The sequence below is a fragment of the Megalopta genalis genome, chromosome 12 (genome assembly GCF_051020955.1).
Source record: "Megalopta genalis isolate 19385.01 chromosome 12, iyMegGena1_principal, whole genome shotgun sequence".
Classification (NCBI taxonomy): Eukaryota; Metazoa; Arthropoda; class Insecta; order Hymenoptera; family Halictidae; genus Megalopta; species Megalopta genalis.
The window spans coordinates 6096349-6122734 of record NC_135024.1 but is presented as its reverse complement, the minus strand read 5'-3'; the positions used below and the strand labels follow the sequence as shown (position 1 = coordinate 6122734).

Sequence of the window (26386 nt, the reverse complement as noted above, 5' to 3'; positions counted from 1 at the left end):
GCTGAAAATTATGGAGCCAGCCGCGTTCTTCGCCGAAGATCCGATGCTCGGACCCCACCTGAAGTTCCTGAAGCGTCGCTCTAAGCTGGACTAAGAGGATGCCCGTTTCCCCCGTGCGATACTCGAGTTTAACGTCTAGTGTTACTGCTAAGCTGCGCAGAGTCCACGACGGAGATTGCTCCTTGATTGGTGCTAGAGGTAGCTACGAAGTGTAGTTCCTCGTTCAAGAGCACTGTCGTTTAATCCTCGGCTGCTCAGCGAAAGTGGGAAGTTCGCTTGCGGAATTTTCGAGCGATTCGGCCCGCGATTTTCGAACTGTGTTAATGGGGTTACCCTACCCTAGACCGCAATTATTAACGTTTCCTTTCGAGATCTTTGGAAAAGACTGCTACGGATATGTATTATTTGTATCGGATTGTTTCGCATATTTTTCCCTATATTTTAAGGATATACTATGTACACAATTAGTTCAATGTAAAAATATTGGATATATTATGAGACACAGCTGCTTTATTACAGCCTATTACGTTGACAGTGCTTTCACGGTTGCTGTGGCTATGCTTGAAAGCTTTGCAACACGTTGCAACAAAACAAAAGGATCGATGTGTTTTAATTTTTTGGAAAAAATCTCAAAAGAAAATGTTGAAAATTGCGGTCTAAACTAGAACGTCGAAATCATTTAATTAATTCAATCGAAGCAAGATATTTAAAAGCTACCATAGCAACTGTTTGTCCAATTCTTTTGCATTCTTAGAACCTAGGTAAAAATCAGTGTCGTCGATATGCGAGCGACGCAAAGCGAGCCGATGATTTCCGTGTGGAAATTCATGGAACAATGTACATTGCGAAACGATAATGTTAGTAGACCGGCTAAGGTTCTTAATAGAATCATTTTTATACGACCTACAGCTTTCCTTGAGGGTTATTTATAATTGTGAGTCACAATGTAGGATTTCAGACTTTGATTCCGTGATTCATAGACCCGTTCCGATAAAGTGACATGTATTTATAGCGCTCAGTTATTATCGGCGTTATCGCGTTCTATTGTAAATGAACAAGCAATCCGCGACTCCGCCAGCACAAATTCCTTGGCGAATTGATATTCACGATGTTCCTTGATAAAGCTGTTAAACGATTCATAAGAAGTGTAACTACGACATCCGAGATCGAAAACGTCCTCGCGATGTCGTTCCGTCAGCCGTAAATCGTACTTTTGCATCTACACAACAGACGAGATTGAATTTATGGCTTCTGTTTAACTCTGACCTAAATCTCGAGCACATCACGCCAAATCCGAAATGTCAGCCATCAATCAGAGCCTAAACTGAACCATCGCCAAGGTGGAGCAATAAATTCAGCTTCGCAAGACACGCGCTTTTCACACGATTTCATGACTGCTACGATTAGATACATTCGAATCTTTGGCAATTTTCTTTCGCGTACACTCGAACCTATTCCTTTGAGATCGTCGTTGGTGCTTTTATCGAATCTGAGCCTAATTTGAACTGAGACCTGGTTTTTCTAATGATGCCTGAAATATCTTCGCAGTCGTAATAGCTGTCTACTATAGTTCTATGTTCCGAGTCTGGAGTAGCACGAGTGAGGTGGACAGTCGGGTCTCTTCCTTCGAAAGAACAGGCTACGATAATTTACACCCGCTGCGAGAAAATTAGAATTTATGAATCCCTTGAGTCATTCGAGGGTTCAAAGAATTCAAGCAAAGTTCATCTCTATTTTACAACACGGTGCGGAATGAAAACATCTGTCCCCACAGAAAACTGAACCGGTCCTCGATCTGGCTTTAATCTGAACAAGATTAATCTTCATTATTTTGTAACTCTTTTGAAAATTTCGTGCCGCGCGTTCGTATTTTTTACCGTTTCTAATTCGTCTTGCGTATACAAGGAAAGATCAATCTAAGTTCTTTAAGCACAAATTCAAATTCAAATTGAAATTTATTTCGGCGATACAGAAATTCGGATTCAGATTCGCAGTCAAATTCAAAGTTGAAATTCAAAATTCGGAAGCTAGTTCGTGGAAGAGCTTCAACTTTTCAAGTTCGGTAATAGACATTCGTCTTAGAGTTTTGTCAAGACTCTAAATACTGTTGCAGACGAATGTTAATTAGAAACTAGTGTTTTTAAAAATTTCCACAAAAATACTGTTTTGAAAGTATTAAGATTTCATTTCATTAGCTTCAAAATATCCATCGTGGAGACTACAAATATCCTTCGTAGAACATTTCTGCTAGCAGAAAATTTCAGAAAAGATTTGACTTCTCAAACATTTCACCCAATAAACATTAAAAACAAAAAAAAACAAAAAACATTTAAAACATTAAATTCTCGCCGCATTTACCAAGCCTGTTCGCACAGCGGTGCCAAACACTGAATAAAGGAGAAAGCACTTGAAAACATCTGCGGCCACATAGAAGTCCATGGCAATTGGTTGGCTCTCGATTCGGGATTCCCGGCCGTCACCTTCGGGGAGCAGGCAGCGCGTGAACGCGCACGAAAGTGCGGATGAAAATTAATGAAAGCACAATTGGTGTTAATGGCGGTGGCACGGCTTCCCCATGCCGGGGTCCGGCAACCTTCTGCATCCTCGTTACGGCGCTCGGCTCAGACGGCGTTTCGGGGGTCCCTGCTCGGATTTGTTTAAACTGCGCGGATCCACGATCCAGCCGACACGATCCAGAACCGAATTCCCAGGGCGACGCTGGATCGGGAAGACCGTTTGGAACGCGCTCGCTATTTATAATCCCGCGGCCCTCCGCGTGTGCCCGCCGGTGTAACACGCTCCGGAATCGTTTCAGCCCGATGCTAATTCACCGATTCCCGGTACCGCGGGCCCGCAATCTTGTCTTTTGCGCGAACAGCCTCCGGCCTTGACGTTCCGTGTAATTACTATGGTCGTATGAATGGTACCACGTTACCACGCGACGCGCGGCGAATTAAGCGGACCGACATGCATCCTGGACAGCGTTAACCGCATACGCTGCACGTGTTGCCTTTCAATGGGAGCGGCTGATTGTGCGGACGGTGACGAGACGGGGTCAGATGGTTAACAATATTGTATGTACGGACGCGGCGAACGTGAACTCTTTGATTCGCATCGGGTTCCTGGTGTCTATCTTGCTATCGGAATCACAGGTTACCGAATTATCCTCTCCTTTTCCCCGTGACTGGAGGCTGCAATTTCACAGCCAGGATGTGGCTCTGGAAATTGCGGGGAGGGATTATTGAATTCGAAGGGGACGCCTCCGAGGATCACGGGACGCGTCGGTGTCGTCTTATCGGCGGGTGGGGACATTCTTCAATTATTTTTGTAACGCGATCTGCGCGGGGTCTGAGGATGATGGACAAGTCGCTGTTCACTCTCGTACGAGGATGGTTTTCTTCCATTATTCTTCATAACACGATTTTAGATAATGGCGTATCTACGGAATGGCGAAGATACCAGGTCGTTCACGCTAGATTTACGGAAAAACAGCTGTTTTATATTAGTCTATAAAAGTAACAGCGAGACATTTATTCTGATTTTTAGCGGGTATTATTGTAACATTTGCCGCAAGTATCGCGTATATTGAGTAAATAACTCGTATGTGTATTTTTACAAGCTGAATAATCGTAAATTAAAGAATTAGTGACCCGGCATTTTGACAGATTCCGTCAACCTGTGTTGTATGTAACCTAGTGTCAAGTATGAGATGCATAATATTAATACTAATATTACTAATACCTCAATGATCCGTTAGCGTTGCTGCTTCATCCAGAGCTTAAGGATGCACTAACGTTAATGTACAATGAGGAAGCATACTATTTGGGAATCTTAGATGAAGAAGAAAATTTATATTTATATTTTATATTTATATTATATTTTTTTGTGCCAACATCTACTTGAATGCTTAACCCTTTCAGTGTATAACAACGATATACCATCGTTGAGAAGACATTGTTTTCTTAATATTTTTAATAAGTAACAGTTTTATTTCTTATTTATTCTACCCCCCCCCCTTTTGGAATTTTCTAATTATCAAGTTTTACAAAATTATTATAATTTTCTTTCGGGAACTTCATCAAATTACATCAAACAGGCTTTGTAAATTTCGCTCAGGTACACACGACTCTTTTGGTCGACGCCAATGCAAGAGTATTAAATATCAATCAAAAGAAAAAATAGAATTTTATTTCCACGCAAAAGACCGAAATAACATTCATGTTTAAAAGGTTATTGCTAAAAATCTGCATCGCGAGTCACTCTGGAAAATGCAGCAAAGGCTGACTTGTTCTTCTAACAAAAGAATAGTCCCGAAAATGAAGTTATAAATTTGCATAAAAGTATCAAATACGACACTGCGATGCCCGGTAACAAATAGTCGCGGCTCCCTGCTTCGACCCAAGACAATATAAACTCCGGCAGCTAGAAGTTGGAAATACGAAATCGAGCAACAACACACACACACACACAAGTTCCATATCACCTTCGCCATTTTCAACTCCCTGCAGCCTTGAAACTTCTCCCGCCTAATGCTCGGGTCCATCAATCATCTAAACTCTCTCGAATCGCCCAATAAAGCCCGCGTGGACTACCGTTCCCGACTTCCCCGACTTTCGTTTCCGTTGCACGGCGAAGCGAAACGTAAATACGCAAAATATATCTTGAATTTCATAGTGTTGCAATTTGCACCCTTTTGGAAGCGGATTTTGTATATCGATGAGGCGAAGTTTAAGAGTGCAAGTATCTACATAATTTAATCGTTTATATAACAGATGACCAGTATCATTTTCTCTTCTTCTAGAATTTAGAATTTTCATCCATAAACTCGTTGTACCAAAAGGAAAAACTTAACGATACTTGTTTGCACCGTTGTAACAAAATCCATGCGTCAATTCATCTTTGACGCTGAACCTACCGTGACGTCAAAATGATTCACAATTTACATTTCAAAAGCATACATTATCATTAAAATGGCGAAAGGTCTGAATAGACACGGTCTTTTCATCGTTACGAAACAATGCACGTCGATCACTTCCAGGGCGTGGTAGGTTTATTTAAATATTCAAAGAATCCCGATGCTAGAACAATAAATCGCTAAAACAATAAACTATTATGTATCTGCCTATAACCGCAATTAGTAATCGCAATTCATAATCCGATTCGTCCGAACCTCCTCTTGTTCGCGATGTGCGAACAGTGCGCTTTTATATTACTTCGTTAGCAGAACATTATGGTTCGTCCACTTGTGAGAAAAACCCACGTTCTTGATTACTATTTATTATTTCGATTCCAGCGAACTTATTAACATTCGCGTTATGATTTATGCATGCACGGTGGAGCGGACGCATAAATTCTGCCGCAAACTGGGCCCGTTCCGCCGTCCGCGGCAACTATCTCGCCGAAATTAGCATTAATTTTGATACTTTATGTGCAGCAACTTTCGTTCCCGATTTCCGCGTACAAAACGCGTGCAGAAATTTCTTGCGAAATTATTCCCGAATTCTGGACCACTGTGGAACGATGTCAAAGGCCTGGGCTGACCGGCTCGCGGCTCGTTATACGTATCTGCCGGGCGTTGGCTGCGCCGCAGATTCAAAGACGACGTAATTGCATCTCGTGCGCAATATACGCTACTTACGTATCTCTTAATTAATTCGTGCCTCGCCCCGCCCGGTAATTATTTCCATATCGCCAGACACGTACCCCCGTGACCCTCCTCCGGTGGCTGCGTCGGCTCGACGCCGACGCCGACGACGACGCCGACGCCGACGTCGGTGCCGTCGACGCCGTGGACGGAGCCGAGTACACACTGCGTGTCAGGAATATCGAGCATTTCCAACCTCGACCCCCGTGTATCGCCTCGATTCTCCCTTCCCTCTTCCACCCCTTCCTTCCCCTTCTTTCCTTCCCTCCTTCCTTCCTTCGTTTTATTCGTAATTAATTACGCGGCAACGAGATACACGAACGATCCGGGGGGAAAAAAAAAACGGAATGCTTATCGCCGCGAAACAATTCACTTTCCGGGATGTTCCCGGCGAGATATTAATAGCGCCGATGATTTCGTTCGCGACGAACGCCGTTACTCTGGATCGACCTCCGCTCGAGATCGGCGTGGATCTTGATTAAGGGTTGATTCACTGTTGATTCACAGAATTTTTCGTGGATCAGAGTTCGGCGAAAAGTAATCCGATTAATGATTAACGATCGCGACCAACGCGAAATCATGTTCGTGATTAACGATTACGAGCAACGTGAGATCATGTTCGTGATTAATGATTACAATCACTAGGCAATCAACTGATCATGATTAATGTTTAACATAAGTGATCGAAGAAAATGTAATCGTTGGTCATCATTAACACAGTAATCATTAATCACGCAATGATTACTTTTCTTATCGTGATCGAGATGAAAAATTTTTGGTATTTCTAATGATAGCTCTGAATAGTTTTTAGACAATCCGCGTGTATTTCAGCGGAAAACCTTTTTTATTCGGGCGCCGAGTGAAATGATAAATTAATCGTTCGTTCGCGATTATAGATTACCGATTAATGATTACACGTTGCTATGATTACTTTTCGTAATCCATTGTTAAAGTAATCAGAAAATCATTGATTAATGCCGGACTCCGTCGGGGATGAAACGGAGATCGTTGATTTTAAAATAGGAATGTTTAGAGATAAAAAAAGCGTGTGCAAATTCAATTTTCTTACTCAAAACCGTGATTATTTAATAATAAAGCGATATAAATAGATTTGTCTTGAAGATTAGAATATTTCTAAAAAGTTGTCAAAGAGGCTTTTCGTGTGGAAGTAATTATGCTTGGAGTTGAAGTGACTGAACCTAACATTTTTAATTATCTTCGCGGCCCCTATTGAACGAGTTAAAGTTGTTTAAAGAGCGTAAGCTGATTTGTCTTGGAAATTAGGAAGCTTCGAAAGCCGGGACGGAAGATTCCGAAGCGTTAATTGTTCAGGCTTGACGCGAGGAAAGCGTAGGAGCTTGCTATCTTTTAATTATCTTTATAATCGCCGGAATTTAATATTTAGCTAGTTAAAATTCTGTACGATAAAGAAAAGTTAAGAGGATTTATGGATTATCCTTCGAATAAGATAAGGCAAACTAATTTTTTCGCGTTTCCACGGATCTTCCAGTAGCCGATGTAGATCAAGGGAAGTGCAGGAGTATCTTCGCTCTTCGCTCTCGTTGGCTACTTCGTTCGCGCATGAAAGGAATAACGGAAGCCTTCGTTTTTCATTTTATTTATTTCTGAAGTTAGTAAACGTTGCTTACAGCGTGTCAACAGGATTTTTATCAATGATTTCAACAAGGTCGCATTCATCCTAGCGCAGAGATCTCCGAATGAATCCGGAGTTAAAAGCTCGCGGTTCTAACGGAACCGATCGACCATAGAAAATGTAGCCTGGCGAAAAACTCAGCCGTAATAAGGCCACCACTGATATCCTCGTGGCGAGGTGACTTGCACATTTCAGAAAACTATTAGTCGGAACATACTTTCTACATTACGATTCTCTCTGATTCGCTCTGGATAACCCACTTCATCTCAAGTCATGCTTCCTCCTTCGTTGCGCGGATGAGTAACGTGAAGCGGGATGTATTTAAAGATTTCAAAGCAAAAGGAAAACTTCAATGGTTACGTCAATGTCCGACGAGAACCTCGGCCTTTCTAATTCACCAATAAACAATTAGTATACGTACACGCAAGCAGTGCTGTCGGATCTCCTTCAAAATCCAGTGGATCTTCTGGTTCGAAGCCCACGTTCTCCGAGCCCGCGACAGCTTGAGATCGTCGCCGACTCGTGGACACGTTTCGTCATTTATTCACGGAATACAGATTCGAATTCTTCGGCGTGCTGCGTATAGATAAATATTAAACGTTCGTTCAACGAAGAGTCATTCACCGTGACGAATGAAACGCGGGAGGATCGTGAAATAGGAACGCTCGGGAATCATTCTACGGTCCCTAGTATCACAATCCAGTAATTCACAGTCACATTCCGCCGGCCACACCTTGGAAAGCTCACGAGGAACAGGAACCTCTTACGGTGTGTAATGTAATATTTACATTTCAATTACGCTAATACCGCCCCAGGGACGACAGAAATCGAATATCGCAATCAGTTAATTAAATCGACGGGGAATCGCCGGCTACCCGATCCCTATCAATCGAGGACCAAGGTAACGTCAACGATCCGCCATTTCCCCGGCATTCGACGACATTTCGTCCAGTTGGCGATCGACGATATGCAAATCGCACCTGGAACAAACGAGAATCTGTTAAAACGCGATCCAACGTCCCGCGAAATGTAACAAATGTAGACGAAATTCGTATCTTCGAATCTTAGGAATTTCTCGATCCGCGGAGCATAATTTTGCAAACAATACCTTACGAACTTGGAACTCGACGAGTAAAGAGGTATTATTAGACCACTATACCATATTATACTATATCACACGTTTCACATATTCTTCTCTAATCATCGGTTCTCCGTGCAACAATCGACGAATCCTGCGCAATGAGTGAATTCTGCGCAGCCTTCGTATGACGTTCACACTGATGAAATGAAATGAAAAATAAAATGGCAATAGGTAAATACACATCGAAATAGCATCTGAAGTGAAAGACACGTTTCGTCCACATTTTCGAGCAAATTGATCGTCGCGCGACCGTAATTGCGCAACGCGGGCGCTTCGTTACCTCATTTTCATTTTCGTCGATCCATCGGCGATAAACAAACAAACAATTCGTGTTTCGGCGGATCTGTGCACCGGCTGCGTTACGCGAGGATCCTGATCGGGGAATAAAAGAATCGTTACAGCGTCTATGCCCGTGGCTCGCGTCCAACAAACGGAAGTTCCTAAGCGGTGCGGCTGTGTCATAACATTTAATACAAAGTCGGAGAGAGAGTGGTCGGGGCGGGTTCCCACGTGCGCTAGAGATCCGTTCGATTTTTATATAGACCGTCCGTCCGATTGTGTAATAATCTCCGCTGCTCCGCATTCTTACGATTGACGTAGGCAGACGGTCTCCTCCCCGATGTCTGCGACATTTGTTTCGAGAGCCGTGTATTTCTCGTAATGATTCATTAGGCGGAAGTACTTTCGGCGTCGTCCGATTCATCTAAATAATTGTGAACCGTTCTATTTTCGAAGACGGTTCTTTCAGGGATCTTCTACGGCGACGACGAATCCGGTTTCTTTCCCATTGGCAAATATCTCGTGAACTGGCTCTCAACGAAGACTCTCGTACCCATTCAGCGTTCCTTTCATTCAGGAATCGCGATAGTATTGCTACGAGGCACCGTTCGCACTACTCATTTCCGTAGGACTTGGTACACCTGTCGTCAAATTTGCTTCCCATCGCGGGATACTATTTACGTCTTTATTCTCCATTGGAGATTATGTCCAGAATCCGGTGTGTCTCATATAAACGTGGCGTCTCCGTCGCGATCCTAATTTCTGAACATCGAATGAAGAATCGTCCTCACAGTTCAAGCCGATTCCGCGTGATCGATTCTCGAAGATAAGATTCTTTTCTACAGCGTCAAGTAAATTCTATTCCGTTTATTTTCCATCGGTAATTGACTGTCAATGAAAATCCTCGTACGCGTTCAAAGTCCCCCTCACTTTCATTCAGGAATCGTGGTGTATTGCTACAAGGTACCGTTTGTACTATTAATCATCGTAAAACATCGTATACCAGTTATGAAATCTGCCACCATGGCGGAAAGTACTATTTACATCTTTACTCTAAGACCTGCTCTTAAGGTATCCAAAACCCTATTTATCGAGCTTCGTTCTTCGTTCCAATCAAGCACCCAATATAGCCACCTTGACCAGACCGTAATCTTGATATCGAGTGTTAGAACACTACACGTTTTTCTTGGAGTTTAAAACATACTCGCAATCAAGATCTCTAATCCCTATTCATCGTACTTCGTCGTTTATTTCGATCGAGCACCGAATCAAGTCAGCTTGCTCGTTGTGTAATCTTAATTTCAGATGCTTCAACTCCATTCATTGTTCTTGGAGTTCAAGACATACACTTGTTCTCAAGATCCCGAATCCCTATTCATCGTATTTCGTTCTTTATTCGTCTCAAGCAATCAAACAAGTCACCTCGATCAAGCTGTAATCCCGGTTTCAAGTGCTTTAACTCTGCCCGATGTTCCCGGAGTTCGGGACATGCTAGCCCTGAAGATCTTGAACAGCTATCGCAGATTCCGTTCCCAAACTTCGTTCGATTTCGGCCAATGAAACAGCAGCGCCCTAATCACGCCAGAATCCGTAATATCGCCCCAAGAACATGAATGACATCTCCATCGTAATCCCGAATTCGAGGATCGCAATCGGCGAAGCATCGTCGCAATCATCCCCAAAACCCAAGCAAATTCCTCGAAGGTCCGAGCCGTGATCCATCATCAAAGCGAGATCGAGCGGTGATCAATTGCTGACGGATCTGCTGGCGCTCTCGAGGGATCCCCTGCGCGCGTTCTCGGTCCTCAGGATGACACCCTGAGCGATGCCGTAGTGCTCGTAGGGGTCCTTGCGGTAGGCGACCGGTTCCTCGGCCCGATGCCCGTTGTTCCTGGGCCTCGGCGGCGTGGAGGTTCTCGCGGGGGTGTTAGTGGGACTGTTCTTCGGGGTCAAGATCCTCGCGGGCGTGGAGGTCGGGCTGTTCTTGGGCGTCGCGGCCGGATTCGCGGCCGAACCGGTCTTCGGATTAGCGGAGTCGGCCGGCGCGGAGTTCATCCCCTGCAACGCGTTGAAGCTCTGCATGACGAGATGAGAGGCGACCGACATCGTCAGCGGATTTGCGGGGAGAACCGGCCCGGCCGCGGATTTCTCGTTTCGGGCTACCGGCGGAGCGTTACTCAATTGATTCTCCACTCGAGTCGCCGCCGCCACCGCCGCCGCCGCCGCCGGCATTACCGCGGATTGATTTTCTACTCGAGACATTGATTGGGCCGCGGATCGATTCGACCTCTCGCCCCGAGCCATCGCCAGCGAAGTCGACGATTGGCCGACGTCCGCCTGAGTCGGTGCCATTGCCAGCGGCGCCGGTGACCTCTCCGTTTCGCGGGCCACCGATCTCTCTGTCTGCGGGCCGGCCATCGAGGTGGCCAGCGCCGTGATCGACTGGCTCCTCTTCGTCGTCGAGTCGACGACGTTGCTTCCGTTCAGGACCGGCGAAGTCGGGGCCGGAAACGGGGCTGTGTGCGAGCGATGCTTCCTGCTCGGGATCTGCGGACTGCCGGGCAGGCCGCGATCGACCAGCGAGCCGTTTCGATCCATCGTCGACGCGTCCTCCGGGCTGATCGAGTTGAAGACGCCGGTGCTGGTCGCTGGCATGAAACCGTCCTGGGAAGCGCTGACGTTGTTCGGCCGGGATTTATTGAGCTGACCGTTTGCGCCGTTGATCGAATCGGTCTCTTCAGTCGCGCTGCTCAATTTCTGAGGCAGAGCGGTACCGTTAGTCCCGTTCTTCAGGATCGCCAGGCTAGGGTCGCCGTTCGGGAAGCTGGCGAACCGCGCGATCGTCTCGCGTTCCTCGGCCACTTGCGGCGCGAATGGAATCTTCCTCTCGGTAGGCTTAATGAGCTGCCGCTTCCTCGGCGAGGACGTGTTTGCTCGGTGCTTCTGTCTGCCGGCGTCGCTGGTCTTGACCCGCGTCTCCGGGAAGTGTCTGCCTTTCATCGAGCTCGGCTCTTCCTCCTCCTCGTACAACCGGATGTCCTCGTTCGCGTCCGAGTCATCCTCCTCGCACTCCTCGATGATCGCGCTAGCCTGGATCCACTCCCTGATCCGGTCCTTCTTCTTCGAACGGTCCACCGTCGTCTCCACGCCGTACGTGGTCAGGGTGTGCAGAAGCTGGTTCTTCTCCTCCAGCGAGCTGTGGAAGCTGTACATCGAGGGGCACAGCTCGTCCCTCTCGTCCGCGCCACCTGTGCAAACCCGGTGACGATTAAGTAGGTGCCGGGGCAGGCAGGACATCCGTTCACTGTTTAATACTGAATCTAACCGAGCGCTGAAAGTGCTGCGATTTCCCCCTAATTCTCGGATTGCGCACAAAAATAGACAATCTGAGAAGAGGAGATGCTATAGTTGTGGACAATTGCTAACTATAAATACGAGCTGCAAGGCTCGAATAATCGTATCTCCTCTTCCCAAATTGTCCATTTTTGTGCGCAATCTGAGCGCGAATTAGGGAGAAATTACTGTAATTAGTATGCTATGTCTTTTATGAAGGTTACGAGATAGAATTTACTTAGGTTTCTTGCCATTTTTGTTTCAATATGTGTCCGAATGAATAAATTGATTTAATGATCTCCAGTGAAAATGTCTTCCTAATTTCGACAATCGTAGAACAATTGTCGTACCGGTCGTTTCACCAGCGATGGCATGGATAGTTTAACACTAAACTTATCGAGCACTAATAGCGACAGGTGTGCATTGTCTCATAGAAGTGAATTCGGTCAGACTTTGTAAAGTTTTTCATATAAAATTTGCTCCAGTCGTGTAATTTATTCAAATATATCCCATTAAAGGGTCTCCAAAGTTTGTCGAATTGTAAAGTAAGAAATAGGTCGTTTCTACCGTGGCAGGTTTAGTATTAATTTCAAAAGATCGTTACCGTTCATCGCCTTCTCCACACCCAGCTTCGCCAGCCAACGGTCCTCCACGTATTTGTTCACCTCCAAGACGCTCGCGGGCCTCTTCTCAGCCTTCGGGTCCAACAGGCGTTTGAATAGTCTGGAAAAGGAAGGGGACATCGTTACGATGGTGGACGTTCTTACGGCGCCCAGAAGTCGGTGGGAAAATTGAAATCTTCGAGGTGCATCGTCTGTCTATTCCGAGTTTTCGTAAAGTTCGGTCGAAATGCTGCGCGAAGTTAAATATAATTTCGTGAAAATATAAATAAAATTAAAATAAATAAAAAAATAAAAAATAAAAATAGTTATAATAAAATTGAATATGAGAATATGTTTATGATAACTAGATTACAGATCTTTAGGCAAAATAAAAATGTTTTAAGTAAGCTGTACGAAATGTAAATTACATAGAAGTGCATTTCTCTTGTTCTAATAAATTCGAATAAATTTCTAATAAAACATAATAATAATAAAATAATAAAAATAAATTTCTAATAGTTTCTAATGAATTCTAATAAATTGAGAATAATATAGAAAGATTCTTGAATTTTTCAAATATCTATTAGTTTGATACCTTTTCCAGTTGATTTTATTATAAATGCATAAAATCCGCAGTCTAACGATAACAATCAATCGAACATAAAACCGCGAAATCATTTAAAGAATTTGAGGAAGTTGTCATTTTAAATTTCTGGTAAAACGTTTTTTCACAAATTATAGTACTATAGTATATACTATTTCTCATAAACGATTACTAACTACAGAATCCTCAACGAACCTAGACTCTAAATTCAATCGCTGAGTACTAATTAGACAACAACTATCGAATGCTGAGATGAATTTATCGAGTGAAAACCATATGTCTGTGTACAGAAAAATCAATCATCCACCGATTTACGACATTTCCTGTACTTGTTAGAGCAACCTGACGCGAAGCGACGCGTCGAACTCGTTTAATGATAGTGTCTCCTTCTGGGACAATAAACTATTCAACGCGTGCTGCCGCATCTGCGGCCGTCATCGTGCTTATTTCGAAAATAAACCGAGGCTAAAAGCATCCCTCCAGATTCCGGTTTATGTGTCCCCCAGGCAATTTAGTCGCATGATTATTTTCACGATGTAAATCAAACCTCGAAGGTTCACATTTTTATTAAGTCCTCGCGGATAGCGACGAGGACGAGTACAATTTGCACTCGCGTGCATCGATCGATTTCGTTTCTACGATTCGTTTCGACGGGTTCGATCACTACATACTCGGTGAATGGTTGATTCCATGAGCTTATGAAGTACTCGGTGTATCATTCAACTGTTCTCGAAACTTTTAATGGCTACATTCGAGCGCTCTCGCAAGTACACCGCGGATTTTATTCGTTTATAACAACGCGCGTGTAAAATAGTGAACAATAAAACGTGATGGGTTCTCTGCATCGACTAATATTTCCATCCATTGGAGGCTGTACAATTTTTCTGCTCGCAAATTGTCTCGAAAAATTCGCCGGTTTTCCGTTGTAAACACTCTTCAAAGTTTCCCTCTGCGCTATAATTGGACGCCTCGGTTTCAAATTGGAAATTACGAATGAAAGCGCGAAGCAAAAATTGCTGAATCGTTTCCACGACTATTTTTAAGAAACGTCCGCGAGTCGATTTCAAAGCAGACGATTCAAACGCGTTTCGTCAGATTCCCCCCCCCCCTTTTTTTAAACGCGTGAACACTGCTAGAAATTAATTAGACCGTCTGGTCGCCTCATTTCGCAATTTCCATGAACACGACGCGACGGTCCGGTTTCCAGATAAGATAGCAGATATTAATGTATCGTGAACGCTGGCGCCTGGTGCTTGTCACACATTCGAAGAAACTGACCTCTGCGCCCGCGAGCTGATCAGCTGAAATAATTTCGGTTTCTTGGCTATGTTGAGCGTCGCGTTGTGCCAGTTTTGATATCTGGTGTACCGCGGGTCGTCCAACGCCGCCTTCTGCCACGGCAGGCATCCGGTCAGACAGACAAATAGGACAATGCCGAATTGCCAGACATCGTGCGACGTGAGGGCTCTGAAACCGTGAAACGTAATATACTGTACAAGTGTCGTCCGAGCTAATGTCATTCACGTTTTCGCCTCGCATGATTCTTATAACTCGCGCGGCCGGCTTGTCCGAGCTCCATTCAGAGAATCGCCGACGGATGCTGCAACGATTGAATCAAAACACTTTTTTTGCAGTTCCAAACGAGAAACTCGAAACCTCGACAATCGTATCTTGTGCTTGCAATAAATGCAACAATTATCACGTAATATCGTTTCGATTATTCGTCTGAACATGCAGAAACGTTTCTGTGCTAGCTGCGAGATTCACTTTAAAGGTGAGACTTTGAATCGGCAAATGAAATTTCGCTTTAGAAACATGTACGAAATGACAAAGGATTATTTAAACATTTAAATAATCGCATCAATCGCTTGTCGTAACATTTTCTTCATAGTTTAGAGCTGTTCTTATTGTAATAATTTCATGGAAGGAAAAGAAAAATTGGATTTACTGTTTGCTTGCGTTTACTCGAGGCAAGGGTTAAAGAATTATTAGTTCAAATATGTATTGTGATGTGGAGATCCGAAGAGATAAGAGATCCTCTTATCAAATAATTATATCGAGCATCGCCAAAAAATCTATTAAATATTCTTGTTCTTTAGATAATTAGAGGAGAGCATGATGCAAGTAAAATTGTATCTTGTAGTCATGTGTCGAGAGGTTCTTTCGAGTAGATGACCCCAATAACGGAGAACGCTGGTAATTTATGAACATCAGCGCAAGTACACGCAGCATAAATCCCAGCAGAGAAGCTAACCGTCTCATAAGCAGTGCGCGACTGCAAATGTCTTATGAGGGTCTGCATAACTCCATAATTCGGGTGCAAGTGCTCAACTATTAAATCCACCCCTAAAGTGGTCTCGCATATTACGGGATGTGTCCTTTGTGCCCTGAAATACGATTCTCCGAGCTCCAACTAAACTTTAATTACTGGTGTACATTAGTCTTGCGTAAGCGGAACTGATCAGCTGCTTCTGGGACCGTAACGCACTGGAAATGGACGACTAATTACACGTCTAATTAGTCGGTTCCCTAAGAAAGACATTAGGTTGTCCCGTAAATAAATGGACGCGCACTTGATATCGATGATTAATACGTTAAGTCTAATCAAAGACATTTAATTAATGAAACTGGAACGTTAACATTTTCCATAGAAAATGTTAGCTTAACTCTTTTGTTTATACTACAATAAAAATGAATTTCAATTATTGCTTTGTAATTTGACTGAGTTTCACGCTTGTTTGATTAACAAATAAGCAATAATTTGATAATCACCGAAAGTCTACAATTTACAATTAAAAAAGTCTTAATAAATCATTTAGCGGGATTGTTCCAATCCTATCAACAATTAATACCCGGTAACGTTATCTAATAATTTCATTTGGAATTATCACGTGCAAAATATGATTGTTTAGATTTCTCTTATTCTAGTACGATAAATCAAAATTCTGTCGATATTCTTGTTGTAATTATGCTACGTTTAGGAAATCTATTTCGAATTATCATTGCGTGCAACGATATTTTGGGACAACCGGTAATTTATTGAATCAAGATCGATGCGTTGTAATCCGACGAATATTATCGAACAGTTACAAAAGGGCGGGGCAATTACTGGTAATGGTCAATCGTATAATTACTTGTACGTCTCGTCAGTGTCGATCTGCAATACCTCGGGCGGCGAGTATGGCAGCCACTCGTTGTGTCGTCGCACCACGGTGTTCATACGCCTGGTCTCGCCGAAGTCGCAGAGCTTGATCCGCGAAAAGTCGCTGCGGAACACGAGCACGTTGTCCAGCTTGATGTCACGGTGCACCAATTCGCGGCTGTGAATGTGATGCACCGCCGCGGCCAACTGTCTAGCCACCCTCTTCGCGTGCAGCTCCCCTAAGCCCGTTTCTGTCACGTTGGACGTTAGATCTCCTGAAAAATGGAGGACCACGAGCAGTATTAATGATTCTCTCGTCTCTGCACGTTGAATCTCTGTCCGGGGAAAAAGTGGGCTCTAATTAATTACTTAACGCTGGCCTGTCGCTGTTTTACTTGATGGATTAACCCCTTGCCTCGCAACGATGTCTCGGAGACGACAAGCTTGACCAATTTGTGGTTAACACAACTATCTTACATTGGGTTCGAAGCGAAACAAATTATGTTATTTCGCTCAATTTCGATTAACGCTCGTGCGTGTAAGCACAAGCACCGTTCACGTATTTAATTAATTTGTCGACAGGATTGAGATATTCATTCGCAGGTGGATTATTAATAATTTTAGAGTGCCCGATTTCTAGCGTATTCTCGCGGATGCGAGGTATTTACATGTACAATTAACTTCTTCGCCGAGCCATTAATCACTCGAGCGGTACGTATAAAAAGATTAATGGCGAACTAATTGCACGCTGCCATACGTAGGGGGTCCTTCCTAGTTTCTCGTTCTTCTGATCGACAGAAAAGTTACATCCACTCTCCACTTCGCGAAGAGATGCGAAGATAGCGAACGCCAATCACTCTGTCGCGTGATCTGGTTCGTTGACATTGAGATTTCGCTCGATAATAAAAAATCTGCTTAACTAGAAGACCGATCATCGTTCTCGCGTTCCTTCGACTAGTTATCTTCTCGTCTCTGGAAGAACTGAACCTTGCTATATCGACGGTGTCAGACTTTTTCACTCGAACTCGCCAAAGAATTAATTAAACCGTATTTCGGGTCTAGGATAGTTAGTTCGGTTCGGGTTTGTCGAAAGAGATTAGGTATAAAACCTTTTCTTGTCTCGTCTGCACTGTTAACGTATATAAAGTTATTGGAATTTATGAGTACAATGGCAGGTACGTTCGAAAATGTACGAATTTCTTCAGATAAACTGGAATCTCTGATGGTACTTCAGGGTTTAATGCAAGACATCTGCAACCGTGAAGATCTTTAACATTAAACGTACCATTAATTTTCAACAATTATTGAAATTACGAAGGTACTTACATCGGAAATCATGAAAGAAATTTCTTCGTTCGAACGCATAGTGATCGTAATAACTAATATAAAAAAAATTGTGAAGTTACTATAAACTAACTTAACCCTAAATTATCTGAACAATAAATTTGATCAATAAGCAATACACATGTTAGTTTACAATAACACTCCTTGTTTCTCACAGTGACAAAAATGTGACTGACGCCACTGTGATCCTAATCCACTCGGTTGAACTCTACGCGCTAATTAAATGATATCGACAACTTCGGAGTGACGACAACGATTTCGTCGCCTGTACATTTAATTAAAAGATAGGGTTAGACACTCGCATGTTAACGGTCGGGGCCGACGATCAATTACGACACAAGATACAGTAATGTCTCCGTAACTGACGCTCAGATTGTCCACAAAAATGGACAATTTGGGAAGAGAAGGCTCATTTTTATAATTGTTGACAATTCGTAACTATAAAAACAAACCGCAAAGCTCGAATAATCGTATCTCCGCTTTCCAAATTGTCCAATTTTTTGGACAATCTGAGCGTCAATTAGAGGGACATTACTGTAAGCGTTAAAGAAAGCGCCGAAAGTGCGAACAGATCTCGTTCTCACCGAGCGGAGCGTACTCCTGGCTGAACACGTAAAATCCGGCGGTCTCGAAGGCGACGTCGTAGGTGGTGATGATGTTTCTGTGAGCCGCCAGGTGCAGCCCGTAATGGAACTCGCGAAAGAAGTCCGAGATACCGGTGTACGCCTTCGGCAGGGCCTTCAGCACCATCTCGGTCTGGGTGCTGCGGTGCTCGGTCAGCAGGATCTTGCCGAACCATCCTTCGCCGACGATTTGCAGGATATCGAACTCGTCGATCAGATTCACCTGTTCGGCAGAAGAAAGTGCGGCTCAGCTGGTGCTTGGGATCGCGGACCGATCGAGGGGAACGTGCGGCCGAGTCCCACGGAACAGCTGCAACTTCCCCCGAATCGATTCAGATTGCGAGGGGTGCGGAGAACGGCGAAAAGCCGGAGGAGAGCAGAGGAGAACGTCGAGAGTGGACTATGTCCGTCGCGACCATCTATTTTTAATTCCACTCACGACGGCCGCGGCGTTCCGTCGCGTCGCATCGTGTCGCGTCGCGTCGCGGCGCGCCGCGTCGGGCACGCTTCGATACGCGACGCGACGAAAGATCGACGGATAACCCGTGCCCGAAGATGATTTATTCGGGAGGGTGGCCCTTCGAAATACCAACTGCCGGGGATCATTCGATCGGCGTCGTTCATTACTGCGGGCGTCGCTTCGAATCAACGTTGATGAACGCAGTAAATGAGCGTTGCCTCCACTGCATTCCCAATCAGTGCCACGACTTTACGAAATTAATTTCTGCCGAGTTTTAGACCACGTATTTACAGCGAACTCGAACGCATTTCGTCTCGTGTTACATTTTTTAAACGTTCGCTCTTGCTGTTTTTATCGACCGTCTTCCAGAACAGACTTTTTCTTTTAGTACTCCTTTCCTTCGGTGAAGTATAATACGCTGCTTCGGATACTTTGCTTAAGATACCAGAACTTTATTGGATCATAATTTGATCTTAGTAACGTACTCTGCACTGCTACCGTAAAGATTACGGTATTATAAGTCATTGGATAAACTTCGACGTCGCGCAATGATAAAGATATTATAGATTTTCCGCTTAAATGAAAATCATGAAAAGTATGACTTTGAGAAATATGTTCGATTTATCGCGACATTTGCCACTTCGAAACCGAACAATGTTTGACATTTCTTCATCGAAACAGATAAAATTATCAAAGTGATCAAATTATATGGTTCACCCATGATTTTATTAATACAAAGAGATTTAATTTAGCATTTCATTGTTTGGGTAATTTAATTTCAGTCGCCATTGGATATTTCTATATTTCTAGCTATGCCTAAAATCGAAACGTGATGTTAGTCTGTATGCATAATATTTTGTAATTTTCTGTGACTTTATAATATACAATAACGGGTCTAACGGGTTAATAAATCTCCTGTGAGGTTTCAATTGTTAAAATAATCTGAATCTCGTAAGAGAGAGATGACGTTGTAGACCGAAAACGTTATCGGATGCCCTTTCGATACGCGGATTCGATGAATAAATGAACGTGACGAGCGACAACGTCCCAATTCGTACCCGGAACGCTCGAGGTGGAACGGTTTGAGAAACTGTGGGGCACGCGGTTAGGCTCGCGGGACGCGACGGGATTGCGAATTGTCGACAGTTGCCCAGAACTTCGGTATAGTTCGCCAGGGAAGTTTGGACTCGAAGCGTTTTGTCTTACGGACTCTTCTGGTGTATATTCTGTCGAGTAACTGAAGTTGACTGAACTTCGCGGAAGTTTGATGTAATACTTGCACCTTTCGCCGGCGAACCTAGTCGGGCAAGCGGCAGTGAGCTCTTGCTTATGGCATCGAGTTGCGACAAAATAATTGGTCCTCCTAGTCAGAGTGGTTTCCAATCGGACCACGGATTTTATGCTTTCGTCGCAGGAGTAGATGCGAATGCGAACAGTGAGATCATTCGAAGAATTTAAAAAGACGTCGACGCGTGTGTAGTTACGTCAATGCGCACAATTTTTATTTTCTACATCTACTTTCAATATTCTAATTCTCATTGTTCGTCGATTTCTATGGATTACAACGATACACGATACACGACGATATTTAATTTGATATTGTATTTCAGTTTCATATCGCAGATATTTGCTGTTGGTTCAAGCTAGTTGATCGGTTTTGCATTTACTCGAAATGTTTGTTCGATTATTCAGGATTGTTGGATCGCGTGCAAGAATAATACCCGCACATGCCTGCCAATAGGCACGCTGCAGATCAATCAGAGCATTGTGAGGCATCATAGTTCGCGCCGGCGTTACGACGTAGACTAAACAACTTGTCTTTTTTTTTGCAGAAATGTACGGGATTTGTTTCCCTGAATTAAAAGTAGACGAAAACTGAATGGAACTAAAAAATATTATCTTCGAGCATATTATCTTTGTAGAGCTCTAAATTACGAACCTCGCGATCTGTGAAAATTCATCGAAAGTGTTTCGGATGCGAAAAGAAGTCTTATAGTTTCGGTTTATTTTACTGCGTGTGTATTTGCTTTCAAAGCGGTTCTCGATCAAAACACGAAAACTAGATAGAGCCAAACGAACCTATAATTTCAAATGTAATCCCGCGTCGTAAATTACTTAAAGACTTGTAAACATCGAGCGCTCGGGTTCGGACAGGCAAAGCCTTGCGCAGCAAAACAACTAAATCCGAATAACCGTCTGTGACCGAGAGAGCCCGAAACGTCCCCGCTATTTCCTCCCCTCATAAATCACTCCGTGCGTCAAACTAATGTATATCGGTAAGTAGCAATAGCCCTCGAAGATTCGTCCAAGTGCCTCGGTCTCTCGAAGGTTTCGGCGCAGCTGGCGTCGCCGGTGGCATAATGTCACGGATCGAAGGCAGAAAATAGGCGCGGAAGGGTTAGCGCGGCCGAGGTGCGCGCGTTGTCCCCGATTTTCCAGAGACTTTCGAAACCCCCTCGAGAAGAGGATTTACAGCCTGTCCTTTGGAACAATGGGAACACGCTCCGGCCAGAGATTGCTTTATTACACGCTCGGCCGCGAACTGGCTCCTCGTATAACTTCGCCGAAGTGTTAAAGGTTACAATCGCATCGCGCATTGTCATAAAGTGGGCATCGGGCGAAAGTTGGTTTACTGCCAGAGAGGAGGAGGATTGCCGGTCGCGCTCTCAGTCCCGATGTAAATGTTTCACGTACGATCACTATTTCGGGATCCTGACGAGCAGAGGCTGGAATCGTTGTCCCGTCGCGCCGCTCCGTTATCCGTCTCTGCCGGTTGATAATTCAAGGATTTACGCGATCGATGCAACGACCAATCGTCGATCGAACGATCCGGTCGCTCGTTTCGAAAGCCTTTCGCCCGCTGATTCATCGAGCGCAGGAAAAATCGAGGCCGTGCGCGCGAAGGACCGCCTTTGTCGAGACAATGCTCTTGTTTGCCGGAGCATAAAGCCTCGAGGAAAATTTCGGGTATTTATTTCGGGACCCGGTGGAATTTACGCGTTAACGGTGACAGATCGTTTAAGGACAGCTCCGGTGAAAGCGCCTATAAAATGGCAGAACGGTGCCTATAATCGTTCGTGTTACGGCGAGGAAGTTTTATCGGATTTATTCGATCAGGCCAATCGAAAGAATTGTGTTAGGGGGTGGCTAACGGACGGCGATGAAATGGCGGTCGTGTGGCGAAGACACGACTCGGAATTGAGTTACCTTCTCCAGCTCGAACTCTCGTATCCTGTGAATGGAGCCGCCGATGGCTTTCTTCATTAAGCTCATTCTGACGGCCGGTCGTCGATCCTGCGCCACGGGCTCGAATGGAAGCCAAAAGTCGGGATGGCGTTTAACAATCCGTTGTGGTTGACGCTGAGACCGCGAGGCTCACATTCTGTCATTTCGCGGTGGACGCTCTGTCGAACCCTGCCCTGGAACAGATTGAAAGTGACTCTGTTACATTGATCTGTCCGTTCCATTACCGGAAAAGAACGGTCCTTTCCAGCTACGCTGCTCCACATTTCCGGGACCACGCTCGGAACGAGACAAACACAGACCCTTCCGCATTGTTATGAAACATTTGAAACTGGAACTTCTCACCAAACATTTTTACAAGTTTTCCATTCCTTTTCGAAAAACTATTAATTTCTACCCTTTTAAGTTTTCTATCCTACCACATATTTTCATAATTTCTGTATGATTATGTATAAATTGTATTGTCATACATCGAACAGAAATGGTACCAAATACTTCCCCAGATTTTATATTATTATAGATTGTGGATTTCTGTATTGTTGGATATCGAGCGAATTGAATCCGACACTTTTGTATTGTTCAAGTGCTTTATTCGCCGTTTTAATACTCCTCGGTTTGTCACAACAGTTTTGAGACAAAAGGCTGATTTCAGATCATTAGTGTGATGTCTGCAGTTCGTAGCTCAATGTACAAGGTGTCCCAAAAATGTCTCGCAATCCGGAAATGGGGGTTTCCTGAGGTCTATCGAAGCAACTCTCTCCTTAGCGAAAATGCAATCCGCGGCTTTGTTTACGAGTTATTAACGAAAAACAGTGACCAATGAGAGGCGAGCTCGGCTGGCGCGAGGCGGCCCAGCCAACGAGAGCACGAAGCTCAGTGTTGCTCAGTTCCGCTCATTGGCTCGGCCGTCTCGCGCCAGCTGCTCTCATTTCTCATTGGTTATTGTCTCTTTAATAACTTGTAAACCAATCCGCGGTTTGCATTTTCGCTAAGGAAAAAGTTACTTCAAATGACTCCAGGAACCTCCCATTTCTGGATTGCGAGACATTTTTGGGACACTCTGTATAGTGTTGGTATGTACTAAACAGAGAAGGGGCATGGACGACCTCCTCAGAGTATCTGGGGGCGGGGGAAGGCGAGAACAAATGACTCACAGTGGATAGTGAGATAGATCTTGATATCGCGGTTAGTCATCCAACGATATGCAATAAAAACTCTCTTATTTATTTACCAGGAAGGAAAGTTGATACGGCAGTGTTCTAAATTTTTCCGATGCTTACTCGAAACATTTTGTGCCAACAGAATTTTTCTATCCTGCTCTAACATATCTTTTCATGAATTTTGTCCTATTATAAATCGTATTATTACACAACGAACAGTAACAATACCGAACATTTTCCTAGATTGCTGTACACTATGGATTTTTATACGCTATAAAAACCGTCTTCGTTAGTTACAGAGCAAGAAAATCGAATAAAGATTTGCGACAGTGTTCCGAAATTTTTCCGACGTTTTTAATGTATTGTCCTGTTTTCATTCATTTTCGCGACGAATGCGTAAAATCCGCAGACCAATTATATAATGCATATTTGAAGCGAACAAGATTGTCTTATGTTACGTTTTGAGATAGAATAGAATTTTCGTGAAAGTTCATTGTTCATACGATATAACAACATTTTAACGAAATACTTCCACTTCTAAGCTGTCGAAAATTTTAGCTTCTGTCGATTTTAAGATAGTCATGTTATGAATTAATTTCTTTGCCGAAGTACAATTCCGATTCTGAAGATTGTGCATCTGTTAAGAAGTCAACTAACGGTTAAACTTATTAAAATCTATTGGATTATCAATACGTCGTAATAAACTTATTGTCCGAGAGGAGAATCAAATCACACGTGAGTGAAATGTGCAAACGTTTTGTGTTCACTTCAAGGCTCAGATTGCGGGCCCTAGTCATAATAGTCCAGCGATACGAGATGGCCCCACTTTTCTGTCCAGTGTTCCAACGTTAGTCGGTGCTAAAGATTCGTCCAGTGAAAATCTTGCTCACGTCTCGTAAAACAAAGATATTTTTTTGTTTAGTAAAACTACCGCTCTACGTTTCATTTTACATTCATTTCGAATAAAATCTCGGTAAAAAAATGTGTTCTGTAATACGGATATTAACATGGGTTGTATGGTATACAATAAAATGGGCTATAAAATTAACACCACTATGGGTTCGAACGTATGAAAGACGGATATTCGATTGGATTATACGACAAGCAATATGGATATTATATCAGCTTCTAAAATATTTATAACATTTATCATGCGAAATTCAAACTAAAATGGATTCTACGGGTACACGGTATGAATATTAAAACGGATCGCATGGTGAACAACAAGGATTAAAGAAAATGCAACGGCATAACGGATTCCAAAGCAACGCAACAGTTCTAAAACTGCCAGAGAAGTGTCCAAAGACAGAGTTTCGATGCAAATAAACGCGCGGCACTCGTTCTCAGTTCGGTGCAGCGTCTCTGTTGCTGAGGATTTGCCAAAGCTCGCGAAACGGTGCTCTCGCGCCGACGGATTGGGGAATTTTGGACGAGCATACCGCTCGCGTCGTTTTCTAACAACAGAATCCTGTCGGGAATTAAAGCGTTTGCCAAGGCGCGGGTCGCCCGCGCGAGGGGGCGAACTTTGTCGAAAACCACTTAAACCGCGATCTCGTGCTCGCGTTTCCGCAAACCGGGGTAGAGTAAGTTTTGGATAATGCGCCCTTTGTGCCGGTCGCGGGCAGCAACAACGCGTTCCCGCGTGGTTACAAAGCTCGCGAGCACTCCCGCGAATCGTTGTTCATGGCCGGTCGAAAAATGTTCGGTGAAAATGACGTCGCCGCCGTAGAAAACCTGGCGGAAACAACCACTTCGACTCGGAGCGGATAGATACGTTCGGTGCCTGGGCGTATCGAGCTGCTGAAAAGAATCGGCCCCGACGTTTGATGTTCGGCTACTTCCGATGGAGGACGCGGTTCCGCGATGCGAAACATGGCGGCCGCATGAAACATTCATGCGGAGAGATGGGAAAAGCATCGATACGCGTTGAAGGGAAACGCGAGCGGAAAGCCTGGGGACATGAAAGAAATGCAAAGAGTGTGAAAAATTGTTCGGGAACACTCCGCGGAGATGAGTCGTCGCGCGTGTGTCCATCGAACTAAAGGATTTTAATAACAATCACGAGGAAGGAGACAGCGGAGAGTATGTTGGTTGGTTGTCCGGAACAATGCATCGGTTTCAACGGGATTCGGTTGGAAACGCGGTGGGAGAGCCGCCCCCTCGGCGATCGAAGGGTTAATGGACTTTTAGTGTACAACTTTTAATTATAGCGGATCTGGGTTACAGTGCTTCTACGGCATTCGGGAATGATGGTTGTTATTCCGGAGTACACGTGCCGCGGACGGAAATAGCGTTACAGGTTCCCGGACATAATTCGTGGTTGTGTATTATCCTACGAAATAAATGAGTGGCCTCCGTGTGTAATTCCACGTACACGGTTGTTTCTTCTCTAAACAGCTTAGCCCCCGTATTTTCGAATTGCGATAATTGTTGCGCAAGTTGGACAACGAAACGCCGCAAATCTCGGCCGGCGCGCGTGCACACACGCGCGCGTACACACGCAGACGGACCGCTTCATTCGCCAAATTGCGGTTACTATATCGGTCTCCTTTCTCCGAGGTTCGACTTCGTACCGTCTCGACGATGGGAATTTAATAAATACCAGATTTCCCTGCGGAGAATGAAAAGAAATTCTATTTTAACCGTCGAGCTCTGTTCCAGATCCAGTTATGGAGGCCATAAATTACAGCGGAGTTGTTCGGAACAGCATCGAGGGCTGCTTCTATGAAGTTAATTAACCGGATCTGCAGAAAAAGAATAGTCGTCTCTTACCAAGGAGCACAGTGCCACGCTTGTTTTCACTTATGGAACAGTTTCAGCACGGAATCACACAAGCTGGCGCACTATCACGGCACGCATTGATCACTTTCCACGGACTTAATCGTACCGCGATTCGCTCCTCCGATTTTTTCCCGAGCACTCACTCGCGCACTTCTCTGGCACTCCGTTCCAAGAATTCGCTCGTGCCGCAATTAATCCATCGGAAATGTCAAAGCGGTTCGGGAACGGCCGCCGCGAGTGAATCGCGAGCGGATAGGAGCGAGATGCTTCCTCGATCGGATCGAGGGATCGTTCAGCGAGCCGTAGCTGTGTCCGCCGGGATTTGTGATTTCACCGCGACTCCCGTGTTCGCTGCACTCTTCGAGTGTCTGCAGTA

At 44.4% G+C, this 26386-nt stretch overlaps 1 protein-coding gene across 2 annotated transcripts; it reads right to left on the bottom strand.

The window, feature by feature from the left end:
• Positions 1-7246: 7246 nt before the first annotated feature.
• LOC117217452 (uncharacterized) lies at positions 7247-26355 on the bottom strand. Of its 2 annotated transcripts, none has more exons than XM_033465069.2 (8): positions 26002-26355; positions 22034-22245; positions 18328-18589; positions 16392-16674; positions 14536-14724; positions 12656-12774; positions 8720-11966; positions 7247-8278 (listed from the first exon to the last, which is right to left on the bottom strand). In XM_033465069.2, exons 2-7 carry the CDS (start codon positions 22097-22099, stop codon positions 10465-10467), a joined length of 2421 nt encoding a protein of 806 aa, XP_033320960.2. In that variant the 5' UTR covers positions 22100-22245; positions 26002-26355; the 3' UTR covers positions 7247-8278; positions 8720-10464. The 2 variants fall into 2 exon arrangements, with proteins under 2 accessions (XP_033320960.2, XP_076381578.1); XM_076525463.1 differs by having other exon boundaries at positions 22034-22240.
• Between the last annotated feature and the right edge of the window lie 31 nt (positions 26356-26386).